This window comes from Capsella rubella, unplaced genomic scaffold, assembly GCF_000375325.1.
Source record: "Capsella rubella cultivar Monte Gargano unplaced genomic scaffold, Caprub1_0 scaffold_1, whole genome shotgun sequence".
In the NCBI taxonomy this organism is placed as follows: Eukaryota; Viridiplantae; Streptophyta; class Magnoliopsida; order Brassicales; family Brassicaceae; genus Capsella; species Capsella rubella.
This window is the reverse complement of record NW_006238923.1, coordinates 4,045,655-4,066,850: the sequence shown is the minus strand read 5'-3', so window position 1 is coordinate 4,066,850 and position 21,196 is coordinate 4,045,655. Positions and strand designations below refer to the sequence as shown.

Here is a 21,196-nt window from a genome sequence, read left to right as displayed (position 1 = left end):
TGAATAGTAACAAGCCGACCAAACTAATCTGTTTTTTCATAAAGTTCTGGTATGCTTGGTTATCGAGTGTAACAAAAATAGAACATAAGCTTTCAGACTGTTTCAGCGCCAACAAAAAAGAAGCAGCTTAGTTCTCTGTTTAGTAGACTGTAAACCAAGAAAACCAAACTGGTTTATACACAAATGTCAGTTACAAGTGTTCATATTCAATTGAAATTGGAAGCTTTGAACATTGCAATGAGCTGTATCAATATTCTGTTTCCAGTAATCCATCAATAAGCCCAAACTCAAGAGCCTGCATAAGAAAACAACCAAGAAATATCATTGTGTGAAACATCAGGAGGAACATAACAAACAAACAAAAGCCAAAGTCCACTAGCCATGGCTCATCACTGGTTTTGAAATCGAGGCCTCTTAATTCCTAACTACCACTGAACCATAGCTCATAGAAGGAATTCGAGTTAATATATAAGACTTGATTCGTAATATTAACTTAACCATGAGATTAGCGGCAAATTACCTCAGATGCGGATAAGAAACGATCTCTTTCGGTGTACTGCTGCACTTTTTCAAGAGGTTGTCCAGTAAAAGCTGCATACATCCTGTCAATTTTCTGCAAGTAGAGACACCAAAGAGATCCACCAGATCAGCTATTCAAATTTTAGCTCCAGAGACTCGCTCAATCTGTCATATTCTTACAGAAAGAAGCATGAGGATAAAAGAGAGAGACTTACTTGTCGTGCTTCAATGGCTTCATTCACTTGTCTCCTCACGTCTTCCACATGTCCCTGCAAAATTATGTTAGCAAGAAATCAACTAAGTTCATACGCATATATGACTCCAACTAAAATGGTATTAACAAGATGATTGAAGAGCCATACTCCACATCCAGTTTGTGGTTGATGTATCATGACCCGAGTATTTGGCATTGCATAGCGCATTCCTTTTTCACCCCCAGCAAGAAGAAGTGCTCCTTGGCTTGCAGCTACTCCAAACGCCACTGTTCCAACTTTAGGCTTAATCTAAAAATAAATTTCGAGCAACTTCAGTAGGTTAATATACCAAAGTTTCTGGGTGATGGGAACGTTATTCTAGGAACAAAACTTACCCAAGACATACAGTCATAAATTGCTAAGACGGAGTAGGTGCTGCCACCAGGACAATTCAAGTACATCTGAAACAAGATTACTTGTAAGTCACAGATGATATTTTACTTTATTGAAAAGTGACTGGGAACAAAGAGCTTTGAACTAACCAAGATGTCGGATTTATCATCAATAGATGCGAGAGTTACAAGCTGAGATATGACTCTCTGAGCCACCTGTGCATTAATTGGTTGTCCAATGAAGATTATGCGGTTGCGGAATAACACAGAAGAAAGGTCTAAAGGCCCTCCAGGGGTCATCACCGAAGGCATTACAGGCGGGTTTCCTTTTTTTGCCTCAATCACTCCAAATCTAAACAATGCAAAACAGAAACAAAATCAGCTGAGTACACTGAAAAGAGAAAGAGTGAGCTATCTATCAACTAATTTACATGCCACCATATAGTCGATGATATAATATCATAAGAGAGAGTGTCAAACATGATATAACTTGCAGGTTCAAAGTTGACATTAGTACCAAGAACTCTAACAATCAATCTACCTTAGAGAAAGACACAGAACTGTATACTGAAAGAGCTAAAGACTTAAGAATGTCATAGAAACACGAAAGGCAGTGAGCTATTGCAACTTCAATGGTGAAAACATAAACTGTGAGAGAATGGTGAATTCAAAACTAGAGGGAGAACAGAAATAGAGACCTTGGATCCTTGTTGTCAAGCTTTATTGGCGACCCAGAAACATTACTCGAAAGACCTGAATCAAACACAACCCAATCTTAGACACAAAATAACTAAATCCGGAAGCTGAAACAATACTCTCCAGCAGCAAGTAACTCAGTTCCAACATATAGAAAAAACCTAAACCCCCAAATGCTTTTAAAATTACCAGCTTTCAATGAATCTCCATATGGGCTCGGCAGAGCTGAAACTATACGTCTTATAGGATTCCTACACGAATCAAGTTTGGGTCATGGACCGAATTGGTGATTGAAGGTAAAGCATATAATCATAAAAGTGTGATTACGTTTTCATTAAGGTAGTACCTTTGACTGGGAGATAGATACGAAGTGGGCTTAGGGTTTCGAGTTCGTGAAGAGAAGGAAAGACCAAGAGGAGGTGAAATTGCCAAACCCGCCATTACCGGAGCTCAGGTTTCTGAGTTATTTCTTGTTCAAAGAATCAAAATAACGATTTTTGTTTTCCGGGTTCAGGCGTGGATAGATGGACAGAGGACGGCAAAGACTCAAGGTTACTGTTTGGCCACGGACTTTTAACTGACCCCAACCAAGGTAATATCAATAGAGACAGGTCCAAGAGACTCAGACTGAGCCAGAAGGTTTTGATTTTAAAACTCCCAAAATAATTGTAATTACTGTATTTTCATGAAACATATTATAAAGAATTTCACCCACAAATCTTTTTTTCTTTTCAAAGGAAGAAACAAAATTCATCATACAAATTCAAAAATTATTTAAAAATTTATTTCATATAGAAGTGTATGATGGTCACTGGTCAATGTGAAATAATAAGAGCAAAATTGTTAACTTGTATATATTTCAAAAGTGCTAATAGTTGATGTATATTCGTAGAAATAGTTAAATAATTGGTACATTTTGAGCGAAAAAAATTGTTAATAAAGAGTGGTTTGTGAGAAACTGAACTTGTGAACGTTGTTCTAACTTTTATGTACCATTATGATCCATTAGTTATTGCTTGACCACAACACTTATAGAAAACACACAAACTCAGAATTTAATTAGCTTCATTGACTGATATTTTTTTATACAAGTATATCTTATATTCTCATATGAATCCCATTGTGTTGAATATAAATGCATGCACCATGTTTTGTTGAACGGTGTAGAGGTCAAGTAGAGTTTGAATAAACGAATTCAAAGATTCAGTCATTTGTTGCCAAAACAAAGATTTAGAATACATTTCAATTAAAAAAAAAAAGGAATGTAAACCAAAATGGCCTAAAATGTATTAAAAAAAAAAGATTACGGGATAATTAATCTATGAAATAGTCACCTGCCCAAGAAATTATTGTATATACGTTGACTGTTGTCCAAAAGATAAGATAAATTCGAAACTGACTTGTTATTCAACTCTCTCATTAGTGTCACTATAACGGTCACCGGAAAATCATGGCAAAGTCGTCGCCTGCAAATACTCCGGCCACTACGTTAGAGGATTATGCTCACAGTCCCGTCCACTACGCCGTCGTTGTAGGAGATCATGTTAGTTTGACTCGTCTAGTCTCGTCGTTGCCTAAACTAACCGAACCGGAACAAATCCACACTGAGTCCGACTCAGCAAGCCAAGAGCGAGTCGCGGAGCAAATCTCCGCCGTCCTCGACCGCCGTGACGTTCCCTTACGAGAGACGCCTCTCCATTTAGCGGTGCGTCTCGGAGACGTTTTCGCGGTGAAGACGATTGCTTCCGCCGGAGCTGATATCACGCTCCAAAACGCCGCCGGGTGGAATGCTCTGCACGAGGCATTGTGTCGTCGGAACTCAGAGATCACAGAAGAGATTCTCCGGAACCACCACCGCTCGGCGTGGTGCAAATGGAGACGGAGGCTTCCTCATCTGATCTCCGTGCTTCGCCGCATGAGAGATTTCTACATGGAGATATCGTTTCACTTCGAGAGCTCCGTGATCCCATTCGTCGGAAAAATCGCTCCTTCCGACACCTACAAGATCTGGAAACGCGGCGGAGACTTACGAGCCGATACTTCTTTAGCCGGATTCGACGGTTTCAAGATCCGACGCGCGAACCAGAGCTTTCTCTTTCTCAGTGATGGAGACGAGTTTCTTGATGTCGCTCCTGGTACGTTGCTTGTGTTGAACAGAGACGACAAGACGATCTTGAACGCTTTCGAAAACGCTAAAGATCCTATTAGCGACAAGGACATCGCTGGCTTTTGCGCTCAGTCTAGCTTGTACCGTCCTGGGATGGATGTTACTAAAGCTGAGCTCGTCAAGATCACGAATTGGCGAAGGCAAGAGAAGATTGAAACCGTTGGAGAATGGAAAGCGAAAGCTTACGATGTCGAAAACGTTAGTTTCAGTTTCAAATCGAGGAAAGTGGAAACAGAGCAGAGGCGGTGTATTAACGCTGAGGGTAAAGAGTTTCAGCCGCGGTCACCGAGGAGAAGGTCAGTTTCTTTACCGGAAGTGGCTATTCCGGTGGCTTCTTCTGTGGCAAGGATCAAAGAGAAAGAGTTTGTCAAGAGTCTGAGTCCATCGGTTTGGTTAACGGATCAGTTTCCTTTGAAAACAGAGGAGCTGCTTCCGTTGCTTGATATTTTAGCAAACCATGTCAAAGCTGTCAGGAGAATGCGAGAGCTGCTTACTGCCAAGTTCCCGCCGGGAACTTTTCCGGTCAAGGTGACTTAAGAGCATTAATCTTGGACATTATTATTATTATTTTGCATGAGAAATTAATAGTAGCATGGACTAACATATCAGACGTGTCATAGTTTCATTGGTTGGATATGTTAAATTAGATTTTTGCTTTTCACGTCAACATGTATTTGTTTTTGTTTTTAGTTGTCCATACCGGTGATCCCAACAGTGAAGGTAGTCATGACATTCACCAAGTTCGTGCCTCTTCAGCCGCTGGATGAGTTCTACACACCACTCTCAAGTCCAAAACATCTTTCAGCTGCAATGGAAGACCATCAACACGACGTGGAAGGTGACGACAAATCCGAGAGAAAAATCTCAACTTCACAGCCATCGTTTTCAACGCCTTCTTGGTTGAGACTTAACATCAGTACCGGCGGCAAGAGCTCACGGCGGCGTTTGGAGGTAGAGGAACAAATGGTGGATCCATTCATTATACCAACGGGATATAAGTGGACTAGCAACTCTGATAAATCAGGTGATTCTATACAAAGTCATCTAGATGTTGATAGTTTTCAATATATATAGATAGAGTGATATTCAGACAAAATCAAAAGCTATGACAGTTGCATCATGCATATTTGATCTTATTTCATAACGCTCTTCAGTATTCGCACTTTGATATATTTCTATTAAGAAATCGAAGAGAAAAAAAAAAAAAAATCTTTTCTACCTAATATTTCACTAAACTTATATTATTTATTTGTTTTGTAGGTAAAAAATTAACACTATCTTGTGGATGTGCTAAAGTAATTTTTCCAAATAAATAAATATCTTGGGACCATGATATGTACTATATCTAGTGGTTTTGTAATAACATTATCATTATGTCATTATTCGGATTTGGATTAATTGGCCACCTACATATTTTTGAAGAAAAAAAGTGACGATATATATTTTAGACTTTAGATCATTTACAAATCCTATGAATTTTGTTGTTGTTGTTTTTTTGTGTAAAGATAAACTCCTCACTCAAAAATAATCAATCTAGACATTCAAGAAAAGATGATTTCGATGTCCATATATACCCAATTCTAGGGGATACAAGTCTTTCATTCGTGATTATCTTATTTAGACAATGGCAATAGTTCGACAGTTTATGCGCTGATCAATGGTTCTAAGATTGATTAGTTGGGATGAACGTTCTGTTTTTCCAACTATAATCCCCAAATTTAATGACAAGATAGATTTTGTTCCTCAACACCATTTTGTTTTCTTAATTCTTATAATCTCTGTTTCCATAGACTGGAGTGTAAAAAACATATTTCACCATGTCGATGTTACGTAGAAGAAAGTTATTGTTCCTACCCATTAAACTAAAAGGTATATATACATACAAAAAACTGAAGTTGAAAGATTCCAAAACAACGTTTGCTTTGCAAGTTGGAAACGAACTAACTTGAGTTGGCAAGTCCATTCCAGGACAACCCAAATAATCATATTTAAACATTTAGATAACAACCAAAAATATAAAGTATAGTTTACATTTACATTAAAAGCCAAAAAAATTGACAACCCATCCACTATTAGTCGTCATTCTCCACATTTCCACTTAATCTGCTCATCCAAAATTGTGTTCTTCTCTCTTTACCAAGAAGAGCTCCAAGAATCAGAGAGAGAGAGAGAGGTATAAGTTTGGTTTATATGCAACATAACTTATGAGTTATATATATATACTCATAGATGGTTTGATCACATTTAATATGTTTTGATATATAGGCACATAAGATATTGGGGAATAACTAAACAAAATGGCGAGTGAAGCACCGAGTTGGGCTGATCAATGGGGCACCGGAGGAATTGGGGTGATGGCGCCGGAAGAGACAGCTAACAGCAAAAAAGAAGTCGCCGGGAAGAAGTCCGGTAAGACCAAAGCAGGGATTAACAAAGCTAAGATTGTTGTATTTATTGGTGTTAACTGGATGAAGAATCTTGTGCAGAGGAAGAAGAAAGACTCTGATTCTTCTCAATAAAAATATAAAAACGTGATTCTGATTCTTCTTCTTTTCTTTTTCTTGTTTTTTTTTTTCCTTCGCAATATCTCAATCTTTCTATAGTACTATTTTTTCAATTCTTTTAAATAGTATTATGGAGTTTCAATGGTGCATCCCACGAATAAATTGAGGTTTAATTAACCTTCAGAAAATTTAATTGTCTGATAAAATCACAAAAATTCATATATCCATAAGAAGAAAATTAATATAAAGTTGGTTACTACATTATTGTGTTTTTTTTTTTCTTGTTTCGATTATTCTTTCATGGTTATGTTGCTAATTGACATAAACTCTTACAAATGAGACACGTACGATGACGAGAAAAATCAAATTACAAACCTTTGCAGGATTCAACACTTCCTTCTTGGAGCCACTTTTTTTCAAGATTTAAAGTAGTTCAGATGGATTAATTGAACCCAAAAAAAAAAAAAAAAGTAGTTCAGATGGGTGAAAGAGTAGTTGTATCATATATACTGTATATGATATCTTTACAGCAAAGCTAAATTTATATATTAAGCAAATCTTTCGACCGAATATATTTTGTTGCAAGATCTATATATATATATATTAAATGAACAATTGAAAATTTATATGAACTCCTAAATATAAAAAAGTTTGACCCTACTATTGATATGAAAGCATCCAAAAATCATGACAATTCTATGTAATATATGCATTTACTTTGAATGATGCATACATTTCTTTCTCAATAGGTACACAAAAACCACATTTGCAAAAACTTCTGAGATGTATAAGTCGGCAAATCGAATATTTAAGTTTTTGAAGACGATGCATATTGGTTTTTTTTTGTTTCCATAGGTACATGAAACATACTATCTTTTTTACATTTTTTTTTAAGGAAATAGTATTAAATAAATGATAGGAACTTAACAAAGAAAACGAAATAAATAGGGAGGGAGAATATTTGGAAAGTTGAGCCACACCAAATATTAATTTCGAAATTTCAAATGTTTATATTGGGAGTGGCACAACCCCACCAACATGCCTTACAAACCTCATAAATACTATATTGAAAGCTCGTGGGAACCTTGTTCGCTTGTTCCTCCTCTTTGATTTATCGTCGTTATCTTTTATACTACTAACTACTATATAACACACACCAAGTTACCCTATAGACAAAGAAAGTGTAAACTACTTTACTACTATATAATCGAAGTTCTTCCAAAATTGTTCTATACGACAATAACAACACAAAAAACTTGTTCTTCAGAATTCATCTTTATTAGATTATATTCGATAACTATTGGCATCATTGATTCATCTTAGTTCATATTATTATTGTTATCTTTTTGAAAATAAGTTTTTTTTTGGGTCATAGAAACAAATTTCAAATTTAATAAACCAACCTCCTTTTTGGTATGGGGTTGTTGGTCTAATTTAATGCTGGTGGTGTCTTTGGCTTGCCTCTCTTTTCAACCATCTTCGTATTTATATCTTCTTCTTCACTATGCACATACCCTTAAACCTTTGCTACTAGCCGCAATTCTATATTTTTCTTTTTCTCTTCTTTTGATTCTTCTTCTAACTATATATCACTTTGGTTTTGGACGTCGGTCTGAAATTATTATTATACGGGTAAGAGTTTCTCAAGGATCCGATGCTTCTCTACGGTGAATTAACACTTTTCTAGTGTCGATACTCGTATTATGTTTTTAGTTTCATAGTTGATGTTACTTTTTTTTTGTTTTCGTTTCTTGGTTCTTCTTGAGCTATCTTGAAGTTAATAATAGTCGAAGGAGAATGGTTTTATATATGGAAGGTATAACGCGAGATATTAGTGCGGCTCAATCAAATAGTCTGTCCTCTTAGCGTATGGAGGTCGGTGTTGTTCGATTGAGCCGTGCCAATATCACGCGGTTAGCCAGAATGGTTATCATATCCCTAACCCTAATTGAAGGTATCATTACTTTTTTATTGTTTATCATCAGTTCTGAATAATAATATTCCTTTGAGTAGCTTCTTGAAAATATACATATATATATGTGTGTGTTTACTCTACAGGCTTCGAAGGAACGAGCAACACACAACCCAAAAATCCAAGTACAACTGCGATTAACACTTCTATTTTTAGGAAGTATTTAAGGAATTACAAGTATAGTAACATGCTAATAAGAGAGTAAAAGTACTAGCTAGAACGTAATTGTTTGTTTTCGTTTTTCTAGTATCCTGATGATATTACGAAACATATATAATTAAGTATCAATTTGTAATTATCTTTGCATTTGTGTCTATAATGTAACTGTGGAATGAATGAGTTTATCTTATTTGTTATTTAAATAAAACGTGTATGCTTCTTGTCTGTTAAAAAATCATACGAAAACAAGGAAGTCTGTTTTCTGGACTTATGCTCTCAAGAATCATATCGTTCCACATTTCCGGAAGTATGTTTGTGAGACAACAACACTTTATATAATATTTCTGGCTCAGTGAAAAACTAAACATGTCATTTCTTGTCGTTTCAGAGTAGGAGTATTACAAAACTATATGCAAAAGAGTCGCAATTGAAATCTGATATTACATGATAAAATACCAACAAGTCTTTATATATCAAACTCAAAATATATTATGGTTCCATGAAAAAAGTTAAGAAGAAGTAGTCCAACAAGAATTGATGAGAGGATGCAAAATAAAAAAAAGGACATGTGGAAATTAATAGAAAAGCACAACAATAAGGACTCTCTGTCTCTCATAGGACAAACCAAATGTGACCAAAACATTATTTCTTTGTCTCTCATTTAAAACTACTTCACTAACTCTTTTTTTTTTTTTTTTCTTGCATCACATTTATTTATTTATTTTTTTTTTTATTTTTTTGTAAACCTCATCACATTTATTTATTTTTCTCACCAAAACCCTACTAACTCTAAACCCCACTCCACCCAAAAAAAAACAAAAAATGTTTTGAATTCTTTTCGCTCTCTTTTCCTTTTTCCAACTAATAATATTAGCAAGTTACCCATTATATAATAAGTAAGAAGTATCGTATATTTTGATTTCTCAGGAAGTTAACGTCCACAACTCATTTTGAGGTTCCCCACAACGTTCGTGAACATCGGCCATCCTCTCAGCCGACCGACAGATCCCGCTGCATTTCCAGTCGAACGACGCAGCACAAACATTTCCCATCACTGCTTTTAGTTCACAATCTGCGCATTTTCAAATCAACTTATAGTAAAAGCACTAACATAAATGGACTAAACCAAACCAAACCAGGATTGTTAAACGTTTTACCATGAGTAGAAGTACTGCAACAGAGTTTTTTCTCATCAACATGTTCTACATTCAGTCCGATGAACCATGATCCCAACGAAACATCCTCATTCGCATACTTATGCAGTATATCCCTTATTCCAACCATATAAATGAGATCATTGAAGGGTTTTTTTACACGAGCTTTTTGGTTTGCATTAAACCATGTTAGGAAAACAAACTTACTGGTTTATTAATATGTAAGTAGCTAGATCTTTAGATATAGCGTAAAACTGTCCCGTGGCATGGCGGAAGTACTTGTTCCCGACCTCTCCAAACTTCCAATACTCTGGTTCATGGTACTTTACACTCCTGTTTTGTAGTCAGAAATATATTAAATGTCCGGAAAGGTCTCTGCTTTTACGCTGTTTAAGTACCTAAAAATGCTTACCTTAGAAGGTAGGTAGTTTATTTTTACTTACTTTCTGGCTAGGACGGGACCAGACTTCATGCAACCAACGTAAACCCGAGGCTTGTTTCTGTGTGTGGATAAAGTCGTCTTGAGAGTGGCTGCAAGAAAACAGATCAAGGCATCACAACATAATGGATGAATAACATATAAGATGAAAATGAAACCTTTTCTCTTTATTTCTTTACCAAGATTCACATGAACGTCATCATCAACTTTGATGTAGAATTCTGAGTCCCACAAGGAAACAGCGGTAGCGAAAAACGTCTTTGTCTTGGCTGATAACTCCATGTAACCCTCAATATGTTCCTGTTTTGTTATCTAAAGATTTTAATAAAAGTAGCAAGAAGATACCAAACACACAAAAGTTTGTTATCATCGTAGAGTTATACCAGTCTCAAGAAATCTCCATGTATTTTCTCTTCTGCTTCAATAGCTTTATCAAGAATTCCGCGAGACAACACACTGCAATAAGAAAATTTCCAAGAACATAAAAATGTGAAGTATTGGTGTAAAGGCTTAGCTTTTCACTACAGAACATGACTTCTTTATTGTACCTGTGTCCTATAACAAAGCGAACAATGATGCCTTTCTCATCTTCAAGTTTCTTAAGCTTCTCTCCTGAATGATTGTTTAAAAACCAGAACAAGTTACAATTTCTGGTTAATTTACACTAGAGAAATCAAGAAACCTGAAACAGCCTTACCTTGTGGCATCCATGTTGACCGGATCGAGTCACGTCTCTTACGACTACTAAAGGCCGTGTTAATACCGATAACCATGAAGTACTTTCTTTTCTTGGCTTCACTGGAAACATTTAGTTTCCCTGACAATGTCTCGCGTTCTGCTCTAGCAGCTACTAATTTCATCTCTAAATTTGAAATGGATTTATCTAAGATCCTGAATATTTTTAGCTATATAAGTAGATAACATCATCATTACTAATCTAAACATCATATACTATAACAGTTGTTTAAATGGTTTTACCCGATAGTTTTGTTACTGTAGTCCAAAACCTGTCAAGAACACCAGATCAAACCATGTACCATTCAATTTTCCAGGTGAATTAGTGATGCAAAACCGCAGAAATCTTACATTCTTTTTATCGCAATCACTGGAACTTAAGCTTAGTTTGGAGAGTCTTGATACGCCTCTAGCTCCAGATACATTCCACAACCTGATATAATGATATGATCATTAACATAATTCAAACACAAATATTTAACTCCACAAAGATCAAAACAAGCACAAAACCAAACCAAAATGCAGATCAGGTCACATAGTTTTGTAACAAAGAGATACAGTTACAACATGCTACCATTTGATCAAATCAATATAAGATATAGTTTATTTGTATTGTCTTTCTTAAAGCTTCACAAAAGCTACAAGGGATACCAATAGACCGACAAAACTCTAAGATTAAAAAGCATGTCTTCACCGACAAAACTCTAAGCTTACTAAATCTACTTAAATTTTGAGAAACACAAGGTAGATTTTAGTCCCAAGAAGATGAAATTAGTAACAACACATTGTAAAACACCCAAGAGGTTAAAAATCAAGAAGAAGAAGAAGAAGAAGAAGAAGAAGAAGAAGAAGAGGAAAGCTAGAATCAGACATGAACAGTGTGAGATACCCAAACTTTACACATAAACAAAATGGGGTTTTTGTAATAGATTTACCTGTTAGTGAAGAACATTCCAAGGCAGAAACTTGCGAGGCACAGGAAAAATACAGAGTTTCTAGAAATGACATTTCTTGGAATAAAATAGTAATCTCCTCTGTTCTTGAAAGACATTAGGATTTGGCTTCTTGCGGATTCAAATCCGAGAAAAGCAAGAAATGGTCAATGCAAAATCAAAGAATTTGTTTAATTTGGAGTCAAAAGAATCAACCTTTTTTGTTTTTCTTTGGTGGGTCTATTTACAGTTCTTTTATGCACTCTCTCGCTCTCACTCACTCACTTCTCTCTCCGCATGAAGAAAGAGAACAAACTCATCACCCAATTGTTTCACTTTATTTTATAACTTAAGAAAAGAGTAACGTTTCGGAATATACAATAATGACGTTTCTGATTATAGATTTTGCAGTTATTAAAATACCAAAACTGATGAATTTTTTTTGCTACTAATGTAATGATAACCGCAGCTGCAGATCAAGTACCGGGTTGCATTGCAGTTTGAACCGGGTCGGGTTTGGAATTATGAGAAATATAGTCAGTGTGTATAAACTTTCACTTATTCGGAATTACAAAGCAGGATGCAAGAATCCATAGACACCTAAACCTTATTTTATTCTTTAAATGACATTGGGAATGTAAAAAAAGAAAGGATCAAACTCGGTAATAGGTGTCTCATAAGCTAACTTTCTGTACATACAAAGAGAATTTGATCATAAAATTTACTTTTGTTTTTTGGTCTCACTTACGTGCGGAGTGATAGAGCTCAAGATACTCAAGTGCAGGACGGTTCCATGACCAGTCTTGTTCCATCACTGTCTTGCACAGCGAGTTGAACCACTCTCTACCATCGTACCATGCCGATATCGCCCTGTGAAACCAATTGATTTATAATGGTCAATCTGTAAAGAATTATAGAGAGAGTTAGTTTAGATTTTGATTGGTTACCTATTAAGAGCATAATCAACACCAGGAGCATCAGCCCCGTCAAAGCTGAAGCCATTAGGTTCTAGAACTTGAGCTTGTGCCCTTTCTTTATCGTGGTCGACATCAAAAACTGTGTCGAAAAGTCCTATCGGGACAAAGATAAACCATATACTATATAGTCAACTTTGTCGTTAGAGAAACAGGTAAAGCTTTAAGATATCCAGTCACAGCCAGAAACCACTACCTCCAGTTTTTCTAACGACAGGAACAGCACCGTATCTCATAGCTATGAGCTGTGTCAGGCCACACGGCTCAAATATCGACGGTACAAGAATAAAGTCAGCCCCGGCATAAATCTGGAGAGTAAAACACAACATTAAAAATTAGACCAATGCTGAGAGCAAATTAAGGAACGAAAAAAGGATTTAAGGTTTGTTATTTTATTCTACCAAATGGGAAAGAGGCTCATCATAGGTGAGAACAAGCCTAGCCCGGTCACCATGAGAAGAATGCAATTGGTTTGCCAAATTTACGAAATCATTTTGGATCCGAGGATCTGGAGCTGAACCTAACAACACAACCTGCTTTCAAGAAAACTGGTAAGAATTTCGAAAAGAGTTCGTGCCAAGAATTTCTAAAGGTCAAAGAAGGCTAGAAAGGGACCTGTCCATTCCGTTCCAAGGTACGCCAAATAGCGTGCTTGATCAAATGTATTCCTTTCTGGTGAGTTAAGCGTGTAATAATTCCTACTACCGGAAGATCGGCATTCTTTAGTCCAAGCCTGTTTTGCAATTCTTCCTTGGCTGCTTTTTTGCCTTCTACTACATTCTCTGAAGTATAAGGTACCTAAGAAACACACAAAGTGTTCAAACATCACAAGATATAACATGAAATTTAAAGGCGGGAAAGGCGAAGATGCAATGAAGCTTACAGGAAGGAAGCTATCATTGTATGGATCCCATATTTCTGGGTCGATCCCGTTTATTATTCCGTGAAACTTGTATAAATGTGGAGAGATTACAGAGTTTCCAGCAACTTCCTTGGCATACGTTGGTGAAACCTAATATAATGTTAAGAGTAGACCTAGTCATGCTTGTTGTCAGCTTCTTCAGAGAAAAAGCACAAAGGGAGAATGCTTTCAGGATTTACCGTTGTAGCTTTGTCTGCGGATGTCATTGCTTTACCAATGGCATTTGCTCCAAATTCCAAATTATGAATTGTGAAGACAACACGGGTTTTAATTAAACCGTAATGCGTGTAATGATCCTTGAATAACCATGAAACAGGAGCACTGGACCAGTCATGGCAGTGAAGAATGTCCTGTGTAGATGGTGAGACCACGGGTTAGAGCCGCTAGTTAGAACAAAGTAGTAAGGATTTCTATTGAGAATTTTCCATAACTGTAAAAGAGGACGTGTAGACTTACTGGATGAAAACCTCCTTGGAGAAGAAATTCAAGAGCTGCGTGACAAAAGAAACCAAATCTTTCTGCATCATCTTTACAACCGTAAACACACCCTCGCTGAAACAATCTGCAATAGTCAAACAACAACGACAACAACTTCTTCATGCCCTCAAGAGATAATGAATGAAATGTGAAAATAGCTTAAACAGAAATATGCATAAGGCTAACCCATTTTGTGGGTCTAAAAAGTAAACCGAAAGGCCTTCTACTTTTCCATGCCAAACTTTTATTTCGGTTCCTCCCCAGTGATAACTTCTGTTGAATTGCAAGTCCTTCACCTACTTTCACAAAATTTCAGGACGAAGAGCGATGCAGCAAAAAAAGAGGAAGTAAAAGCAGCGAATATGAGAAGACATGGATCTTACAAAGTTGTGCTTTAAGCAATCATACTTTGGAAAAATGATATCCACATTATGGTTTAATTCTTGAACAGCGCGAGATAAACTAGTGACAACATCACCTAGGCCTCCAACCTGCAGGAATTAAATACACATAAACCTAAATACACATTCAATCCTTTTAAAGGCTATAAATCCTACATCTTACGGTTACCTTTGCAATGGGTGCCATTTCAACAGCAATATGAACAATGTGCAATGGTGGTTCCTTTGATATGCCTCCCATGACTGGTAAATGGTAATCCAGACCATTTTTGTTATCAAATATTCCGCCATCCTCTTTCTCAGAGAACACAAAGTCCATCATGTAAGCATCCAATGGCACCTTAGCTGGAAAAAAAAAGAAGAGAAAAAATAGTCACATATTATGTAAAAGTATCTACAATGGAAACCTGTTAAAACTGTAATTATACCCGTAGTCTTCACATGTGAGCTTTCATCATCTGCTGCTTCCATTTTCTGAGGTGGCAAAGGACCCAAGCGATGAGTCCAACGATTAAAAGAGCCTCTAAACCAAATTTCAGGCTTTCCGTTCAAAACCGTGTATGAAGGATTGTAGAAAACAGTCACAGCGTTTCCCGCTTGAATCTCTAGAGGCTCAGTATAAACCACGTCTTTCTGGGATAGTAGAAACTTTTTAAGTGTTCTTTCCTTTGTTTCGGCTTTCAAGCGAGCTGTCTTTTCCATCTGCCAATGAAAACAAAAGGAGGATGAAGAAATATTATCCAACGTAGTCAAGAAGACTTGAGAAAAGTGCCAATAATATCGTAAAAAGGATAAGCTGTTCTTTCTTTTAAATGTACTGATCACTGACCTTCTCACGCATAGCTTCCTCTTTTAACTGCCTTTCCTCCTGAAGTTTCCTAAACATCAAACTTTCTTCCTCTAACCAGTAAATCTCTTCAGGAATTCTTTGAGGAACAAGTGCATGAAAATCTTGGTGACTATTATTGTCATACAGAAACGCTTCTTTAGGGGGTCCATCAGCAAAGACCCAGTCAATCACTAGAGCACCACCGGGCACTACAACTGCATATTGAAATGAAAAATATCAATAAATCAAATGGCAGCAAGAAGATATATGACAACAAAAACATATTAAAATGCAAGTTTGTTACAACATGATATGAAGGCTTCACATACATACCTTCAGCGAACCACCAATCTCCCCTCTTTGGATCAGCCTTTAACTCTGCATCCACAAGCTTTTCAACAATAGATAATCCATCAACCCAATTATTAAACCCTCCATGTACCCAGAGTTCCTTGGAATTAGCCAGAGGACCTGAGCTTTTATTGTAATATAATTTTACGTTATCTTCAGCCTTGAAATTACTTGGCTCAATGTACCAAACATTCTCAGCCGAGACTACAGCTTTCTTAATAGCCGGTTGAAGCAGCTCACGTCTTTTCTGAGTCTCCACCTTTGCTTGTGCTCTATCAGCTTCAATTGCAGCCTTTCGAGCTTCAATTCTTCTCTTCTCTTCTTTTTGCTTTTCCCTTTCGGCTTCTTCCTTGGCTAACTTCTCTTGCTCTCGCAATTTCTCTTCCAAAAGAAAATTCTCAAAGTCCACTTTATCCATCCCACCTTTTATCTCTACACAGAAATCTTTTGAGTCATTGTTGTCATATACACTTTGACCATTGAAAAACACAAAATCTATTTTGTACGCTTCTTTGGGGATATGAAGGAGACATGACCACCAATCTCCAAGAATCCATGTCTTTTCCAATCTCCTCGTAAAAGACTTCCATTTCCAACTGTTGAACGCCCCCATGATCAAAACATCGGGTTCGTTCTTCAGAGTCGATAGATTCCTGTTGAGAAACACTTCTATGTCTTCATCAGGTTTCACAATCACAGGATACACAAACATCCTATTACCCCTCGCCAAGTTTTCCTTTGCAAGCGCTTCTATTTCCTTCCTACGAAGATTCTCTCTTTCAATTTTCAACTTTTGTTTTAACAAATCATCATCCTCGGTTGTTTTCTTATCCAAACGGTCACTTCCATCTTTAGCATCCGAGCTATCTGACACATTCCTCTCACCAAAAACAACAGAGCCTTGTTTCTGTACATCTGCTTTAGTTTCAGGCAGCTTACTAACCCCTGAAACCTCATTTGTTACTGTGGAAGTGGCATTACTATCTTTTTCACCATTTTTCTTCTGAGTTCTTTTCTGAGCACTTCCTACTGTTGTTCGCCGCCCAAAACCCCTGGGACCTGAGCTTTTTGGTCCTGAAGCAGCCATTCTGCCTTGCTTCTTCCTTGAAAAATCTTGGTTTAAGAAAACAAGAAATGCATCAAAAGGATTGAATCAGTAATCACAATGAAAAGTTATAAACCCTGTGAACCGATTTCTTGATTCTTAACCTGCACTTGCCGTGATCTGATGCAGAAACCCATTTGAATTGTATTGACTTTCCAATGAAGCAAGCTGCAAAATCAAACACGTCCATGGTTAGAAATTGATTAGACAACTGCTCAATCACCTACTCACAAGCTCTAAGCCACAAAAGAATTCCACAACCAAGCAAGAATACATGTATTAATCACACCAGAGGTAAACAAACAAGCTATATATTAAAGTCAAAGCCAATATAAAAGAAAAAGAAAAAAGAAATGAGACATTTGCATTTCCCTAAACCGTGAATCTTAAGGTCGGACTCTTAACATAAAACTCATAGTCCCCAAAATCTTGTCTTTCTCCCCTGAACTTGGTTTTAAACGTTAAGGCTCTCAATGAGCTGATGATGGTGTCAGAAGAAATTGGAAATTACTGAAAAAATTAGCTCAGGTCCTACAACACACCAATTCGAAACGAGGTTCTAACATGAGAATCCCAATCCAGAGACCCTACCAGTGTTGAATCCGCTATAAAAAAGTAGTACATTGATTCAATTAAGGATATCCTATTCTAAAAGACGATCTTACGGAGAAAAAATAAAGTAGAGAACAGTGTGCACTCCAATTCCCGAAAAAGTAGAATCCAAAGTGATACACAAAACATATGAACGAAAAAAGATGGAGTCGGGAAGAAGATTGAAAGAAAAAGCAAAGAAATTTACACTAGAAATGGAGCGAGGAAGAAACCCAATAGAACAAGTACTGATCTTGAGCCGACCCTTTTCCTGCAAAACCTTTCCGAGCCTAGCCGGTCTCTGAATCTGCCAACACACTTCCATAGCTGCCGTAGAAGAATATAGAGAGCCAGAGAGAAATAGACTAAAGAAAGTGGTCGTGTACTTCAGGTGTATATGCTTGCTTAGACTAGAGAAAGAGAGAAAGAGAGAAAGAGAATGTTTGTTGTTGAAGCAGCCCCCCACTCCCACTGCCTCACCACACCACACTTCTCAATCACTGAAGTCTGAAACTGATCTCCTTCATTATTTTATTCTTAATTTAAATATTCTGTAAATTAATATAGTGAGATGAAAATCCATGCGTTGATTAACATTATTATATCAATAATAACATGATTTATTAATGAAATTAAAAGGGTGCTCTGATGTGTTGACAACTTGACAAGTTGACATGTAGCAAATTACAACAGAAGATTTCATACAAATCGCAGTCTCACACGCAGCCATTCATTTTTAACTTGTATCGTTCATGGGGATATATATTCGTCTGCTTCTCAGGTTATATTCCTTACGGTGCCTTAGCAACATCGCATAATCTGGACGGTTAATTCATAAGCAATCACGTGGTTTTAGTAACGTAAATGTCTTCTTCTTTCTTTCTAGCTCGTGACAACGAAATCGTTTGGCCGGTGCTAACCGCCACGTGTCAGACAGTCCCCCTATTTACATGTCCACGTCAGGACTAGGCTCGATCCTACTTCCAACACTGACCGTTGATTTAAGAGAATCCTCCAAGGGTCCACGTGTACGAAGATGATACGAATCTGCTGGTACAATCCACAGCAGCCTTTACAAGAGAACCCTCTGACTGAATTAGTATTGTTTCTCGGCCTCTGATATCCCACAGAAGCTTTCATTGGCTTCGGCTAAGGCCTTGCATTTTCTCCATTAAGAAGTGGACGAACTATAGATCGGTATATATGTTCATGAGGTGTAACTCCTTGAAGAATCAAGTAATCATGAAGCTCAACGACTTCGTCTTGACCACGATCCTTACTAAACGATGTAACCAAAGTTGCATATGTTATGGGATCCGGAACAACACCTCTTTGAACCATAATCTTCAAGACCTCTTTCGCTTTCTCGTAACAACCAAACTTGCATAAGTGATTGATCAAGATGTTGTAAGTCACCCTACTGACCAATATCTCACCATCCTGTGTCTGCATTTTAGATATGATACTGTCAGCTTCTTCGACATTCCCAGTTTTGAGAGACTCGTCCAACAGCGTGTTGTAAGTTACAGCGTCTTTTCTTTCCATAGAGTTCACAACCGCTTCAGCTGCACCTGCCAATCCTCTTTTGCTTAATCCATTAACAATTGAATTGTAAATCACTAGATTCGGCGTTTTCTTCATTTTGACCATACCATCATAAATATCCATAGCTCTTTCCAACTTTCCTTCCTTTAGGTAACCATCAATCAAAGTACCAAACGAAATCGCATCAAGACTCATACCACGAACCAACATATTTCCCAGAATCTGATCAGCACAAGCCAGCTTTTTATCCTTAAGGAAATGGTGCATAAGCGTATTGTGGCAAACTACATCTTCCACAAGTTTCTTCTCTGAAATCTGTCTCTGAAACTCAACAGCTTCCACTACATATCCGTTTTTGCATAAACCTCTCACAACAATGGCATGAGTAAATGAGTCCATTTGCATTTTTTTACAGATCATATCACGCAACACCATCATTGCTCCTTCAGTGTCACCTTCCATAAACAGCCAATAAACAATAGAGTTACAGATAACGGTATTCGCCACAAGTCCTTTACTTGTCATCTCATCACACAACCTTAAAGCTTCATCTGAACTTCCAGCTCTACCATACGCATCCACCAATGCTCCATACGTTCTTTCATTGCAGCCAACACCTGAATTAACCATGTCACCGCGGATTCTTTCCGCCAAATCCAATCTCCCCGCCTTGCAAAACCCGTTGATAAGCGAATTATATGTCACAGCATTAGGCGAAACAAAGTTTCCAGACATCACTCCCATCTTCCCTAAGAGCTGCAAAGCGAATCCCATATTGCCCGCCTTACAAGCTCCATCAATCATCATATTAAAGCTAACAACATTAGGCCAAACCCCACACTTCAGCATCCGGTAAAACACTGATAACGCTTCAAGCAACTTATTCTCTTTACAAAACGAATAAATGACCAGATTAAAGGTATTGACATTCTCAACATACCCCAACGAATCCATTTCCTTGTAAACCTTCCAAAACCAATCAATCTCATTCCAATTCAATAAACAACCCATAAAATTATTCAACGCATGAACAGAAACCCAAAAACCCTCTGCTCTCGTATGCTCAATCACTTCATAAGCTCCTTCAGCATCAACATTCTGTGTACAAGCTCTAACCAATGAATCAAACACATCAACACTCGAACCACAGGCTTGGTAACTTCGAATCAAACCCGACAAAACATGTAAAGGACTCAACTTTTCACCTTCCACAGACATCAAATTCACCATTATCGATAAAGCATCATCAAATCTTCTGGATTCCACCAGTAAATGAACCATCACACAAGAAGCTTCGAACCGATTCTCAGACTTAGCCACAGTATCATTATTAACCCAGTTGTAAAACTCTAGAGCTAGCTTCGGTGAGCTTCGAAACTCGCGAAGAACTCGACTTATCAACGGATTTGTGAGACTTGATGAGAATTGATGAAGAGTGTTCCATCTTCTCTGTCTCAAATTCAAACAGAGAGCACTAAAGAGAATGTCTTCAGGCTCAGGATTCGAGAAATTTTTAGCAACGTGGAAGCAACGTACAAGGAAGCTCGTTCTTCTGGAGAAAACTTGAGCTAACATACGTTACCAGAAGAACAAAAAAGTATCAGATTACGATAATCACTCTAAACCCTATTATCAGAAAAAGCCCTAAATCTAGGCAGAGGTCTTTAAACGTAGAATTATAAGGCATGATCTTCCGATACTGGTCGCTTCAAAACCCCGCGATGAGTTACTCCGGCGACGGAAACGGCGGCTGCGTAAGCTTTTAGTTGCAGAGAGGAAGGTGAGTACTTTACAAGAAACGGTACAAACAAAAGACATATGAGTTAAAAATACTTAAACCAGATTAACGGTTTAGGGGTAACCGAAATGGTTTGGTGGTTCATTAAAAGAAGGAATACGCAATGAGCCTATGATTATGAAGTTGGGTCTAAGTTCCGATTTGGGCCTCCATTACAAGGCCACTAAAGCAATTGGTATCTTTCAATTCATTCATCGTCACGACTACTCACGAGCGATTACGTTTAGTATTGAGAGTTTTAGATTAAGGCATACTTTAATCATCAAATATGTATTTAATGTAATATAGTCTCTCATCACGTACCCATATTGAACAACCACAAACTTGGGAACTTAGACTT

The 21,196-nt window shown here is 37.3% G+C and overlaps 6 protein-coding genes and 1 long non-coding RNA gene across 8 annotated transcripts; 3 read left to right on the top strand and 4 right to left on the bottom strand.

Moving 5' to 3' along the window:
* Positions 1-59: 59 nt before the first annotated feature.
* On the bottom strand, positions 60-2,341 carry LOC17897161 (ATP-dependent Clp protease proteolytic subunit 6, chloroplastic). The gene is made up of 9 exons (XM_006303206.2): positions 2,148-2,341; positions 1,991-2,052; positions 1,804-1,858; positions 1,256-1,457; positions 1,109-1,174; positions 882-1,022; positions 735-788; positions 521-613; positions 60-295 (listed from the first exon to the last, which is right to left on the bottom strand). Exons 1-9 carry the CDS (start codon positions 2,240-2,242, stop codon positions 248-250), a joined length of 816 nt encoding a protein of 271 aa, XP_006303268.1. The 5' UTR covers positions 2,243-2,341; the 3' UTR covers positions 60-247.
* Positions 2,342-2,981: 640 nt separating this feature from the next.
* LOC17896739 (ankyrin repeat domain-containing protein 13C) lies at positions 2,982-5,324 on the top strand. The gene is made up of 3 exons (XM_023790099.1): positions 2,982-4,496; positions 4,659-4,992; positions 5,229-5,324. The coding sequence occupies exons 1-3, from the start codon at positions 3,252-3,254 to the stop codon at positions 5,282-5,284; spliced, it is 1,635 nt and encodes a 544-aa protein (XP_023645867.1). The 5' UTR covers positions 2,982-3,251; the 3' UTR covers positions 5,285-5,324.
* Positions 5,325-6,040: 716 nt separating this feature from the next.
* LOC111832623 lies at positions 6,041-6,588 on the top strand. The gene is made up of 2 exons (XM_023790100.1): positions 6,041-6,141; positions 6,234-6,588. Exon 2 carries the CDS (start codon positions 6,266-6,268, stop codon positions 6,485-6,487), a length of 222 nt encoding a protein of 73 aa, XP_023645868.1. The 5' UTR covers positions 6,041-6,141; positions 6,234-6,265; the 3' UTR covers positions 6,488-6,588.
* Positions 6,589-8,007: 1,419 nt separating this feature from the next.
* On the top strand, positions 8,008-8,770 carry LOC111828618. The gene is made up of 2 exons (XR_002832427.1): positions 8,008-8,426; positions 8,531-8,770. It is a non-coding gene; the product is annotated as an uncharacterized LOC111828618 (long non-coding RNA).
* A 386-nt stretch (positions 8,771-9,156) lies between these two features.
* On the bottom strand, positions 9,157-12,169 carry LOC17896686 (probable beta-1,3-galactosyltransferase 1). 2 transcript variants are annotated; one of them, XM_006304999.2, is made up of 11 exons: positions 11,867-12,169; positions 11,283-11,364; positions 11,175-11,203; positions 10,894-11,087; positions 10,745-10,808; positions 10,580-10,652; positions 10,376-10,496; positions 10,201-10,288; positions 9,965-10,090; positions 9,761-9,873; positions 9,157-9,675 (listed from the first exon to the last, which is right to left on the bottom strand). In XM_006304999.2, the coding sequence occupies exons 1-11, from the start codon at positions 11,980-11,982 to the stop codon at positions 9,527-9,529; spliced, it is 1,155 nt and encodes a 384-aa protein (XP_006305061.1). In that variant the 5' UTR covers positions 11,983-12,169; the 3' UTR covers positions 9,157-9,526. The 2 variants fall into 2 exon arrangements, with proteins under 2 accessions (XP_006305061.1, XP_023645799.1); XM_023790031.1 differs by lacking the exon at positions 11,867-12,169 and having other exon boundaries at positions 10,894-11,058; positions 11,283-11,370.
* A 216-nt stretch (positions 12,170-12,385) lies between these two features.
* LOC17897765 (starch synthase 3, chloroplastic/amyloplastic) lies at positions 12,386-17,979 on the bottom strand. The gene is made up of 16 exons (XM_006304411.2): positions 17,722-17,979; positions 17,027-17,090; positions 15,800-16,930; positions 15,467-15,681; positions 15,066-15,339; positions 14,807-14,982; positions 14,620-14,727; positions 14,423-14,532; positions 14,216-14,321; positions 13,939-14,109; positions 13,721-13,849; positions 13,453-13,635; positions 13,239-13,370; positions 13,034-13,145; positions 12,811-12,934; positions 12,386-12,733 (listed from the first exon to the last, which is right to left on the bottom strand). The coding sequence occupies exons 1-16, from the start codon at positions 17,836-17,838 to the stop codon at positions 12,604-12,606; spliced, it is 3,282 nt and encodes a 1,093-aa protein (XP_006304473.1). The 5' UTR covers positions 17,839-17,979; the 3' UTR covers positions 12,386-12,603.
* Positions 17,980-18,080: 101 nt separating this feature from the next.
* On the bottom strand, positions 18,081-20,818 carry LOC17897461 (pentatricopeptide repeat-containing protein At1g11710, mitochondrial). The gene has a single exon (XM_006306406.2). It carries the CDS (start codon positions 20,631-20,633, stop codon positions 18,663-18,665), a length of 1,971 nt encoding a protein of 656 aa, XP_006306468.1. The 5' UTR covers positions 20,634-20,818; the 3' UTR covers positions 18,081-18,662.
* Positions 20,819-21,196: the final 378 nt, after the last annotated feature.

What these genes read in the sequence shown, in the direction of transcription:
- LOC17897161 (XM_006303206.2), bottom strand. Translation starts at nt 2,242, where the DNA reads ATGGCGGGTTTGGCAATTTCACCTCCTCTTGGTCTTTCCTTCTCTTCA. An exon ending in TATCTATCTCCCAGTCAAAG is followed by an intron (nt 2,053 to 2,147) that starts GTACTACCTTAA and finishes TGATTCGTGTAG; the next exon opens with GAATCCTATAAGACGTATAG. An exon ending in ATGATAAATCCGACATCTTG is followed by an intron (nt 1,175 to 1,255) that starts GTTAGTTCAAAG and finishes ATCTTGTTTCAG; the next exon opens with ATGTACTTGAATTGTCCTGG.
- LOC17896739 (XM_023790099.1), top strand. Translation starts at nt 3,252, where the DNA reads ATGGCAAAGTCGTCGCCTGCAAATACTCCGGCCACTACGTTAGAGGAT. An exon ending in CGGGAACTTTTCCGGTCAAG is followed by an intron (nt 4,497 to 4,658) that starts GTGACTTAAGAG and finishes TTTTGTTTTTAG; the next exon opens with TTGTCCATACCGGTGATCCC. An exon ending in TAGCAACTCTGATAAATCAG is followed by an intron (nt 4,993 to 5,228) that starts GTGATTCTATAC and finishes TTTGTTTTGTAG; the next exon opens with GTAAAAAATTAACACTATCT.
- LOC111832623 (XM_023790100.1), top strand. Translation starts at nt 6,266, where the DNA reads ATGGCGAGTGAAGCACCGAGTTGGGCTGATCAATGGGGCACCGGAGGA.
- LOC17896686 (XM_006304999.2), bottom strand. Translation starts at nt 11,982, where the DNA reads ATGTCTTTCAAGAACAGAGGAGATTACTATTTTATTCCAAGAAATGTC. An exon ending in ATGGAGATTTCTTGAGACTG is followed by an intron (nt 10,497 to 10,579) that starts GTATAACTCTAC and finishes ATAACAAAACAG; the next exon opens with GAACATATTGAGGGTTACAT. An exon ending in GGTCCCGTCCTAGCCAGAAA is followed by an intron (nt 10,091 to 10,200) that starts GTAAGTAAAAAT and finishes ACTACAAAACAG; the next exon opens with GAGTGTAAAGTACCATGAAC.
- LOC17897765 (XM_006304411.2), bottom strand. Translation starts at nt 17,838, where the DNA reads ATGGAAGTGTGTTGGCAGATTCAGAGACCGGCTAGGCTCGGAAAGGTT. An exon ending in CTCACATGTGAAGACTACGG is followed by an intron (nt 14,983 to 15,065) that starts GTATAATTACAG and finishes TTTTTTTTCCAG; the next exon opens with CTAAGGTGCCATTGGATGCT. An exon ending in TCCAAGGAGGTTTTCATCCA is followed by an intron (nt 14,110 to 14,215) that starts GTAAGTCTACAC and finishes CCATCTACACAG; the next exon opens with GACATTCTTCACTGCCATGA.
- LOC17897461 (XM_006306406.2), bottom strand. Translation starts at nt 20,633, where the DNA reads ATGTTAGCTCAAGTTTTCTCCAGAAGAACGAGCTTCCTTGTACGTTGC.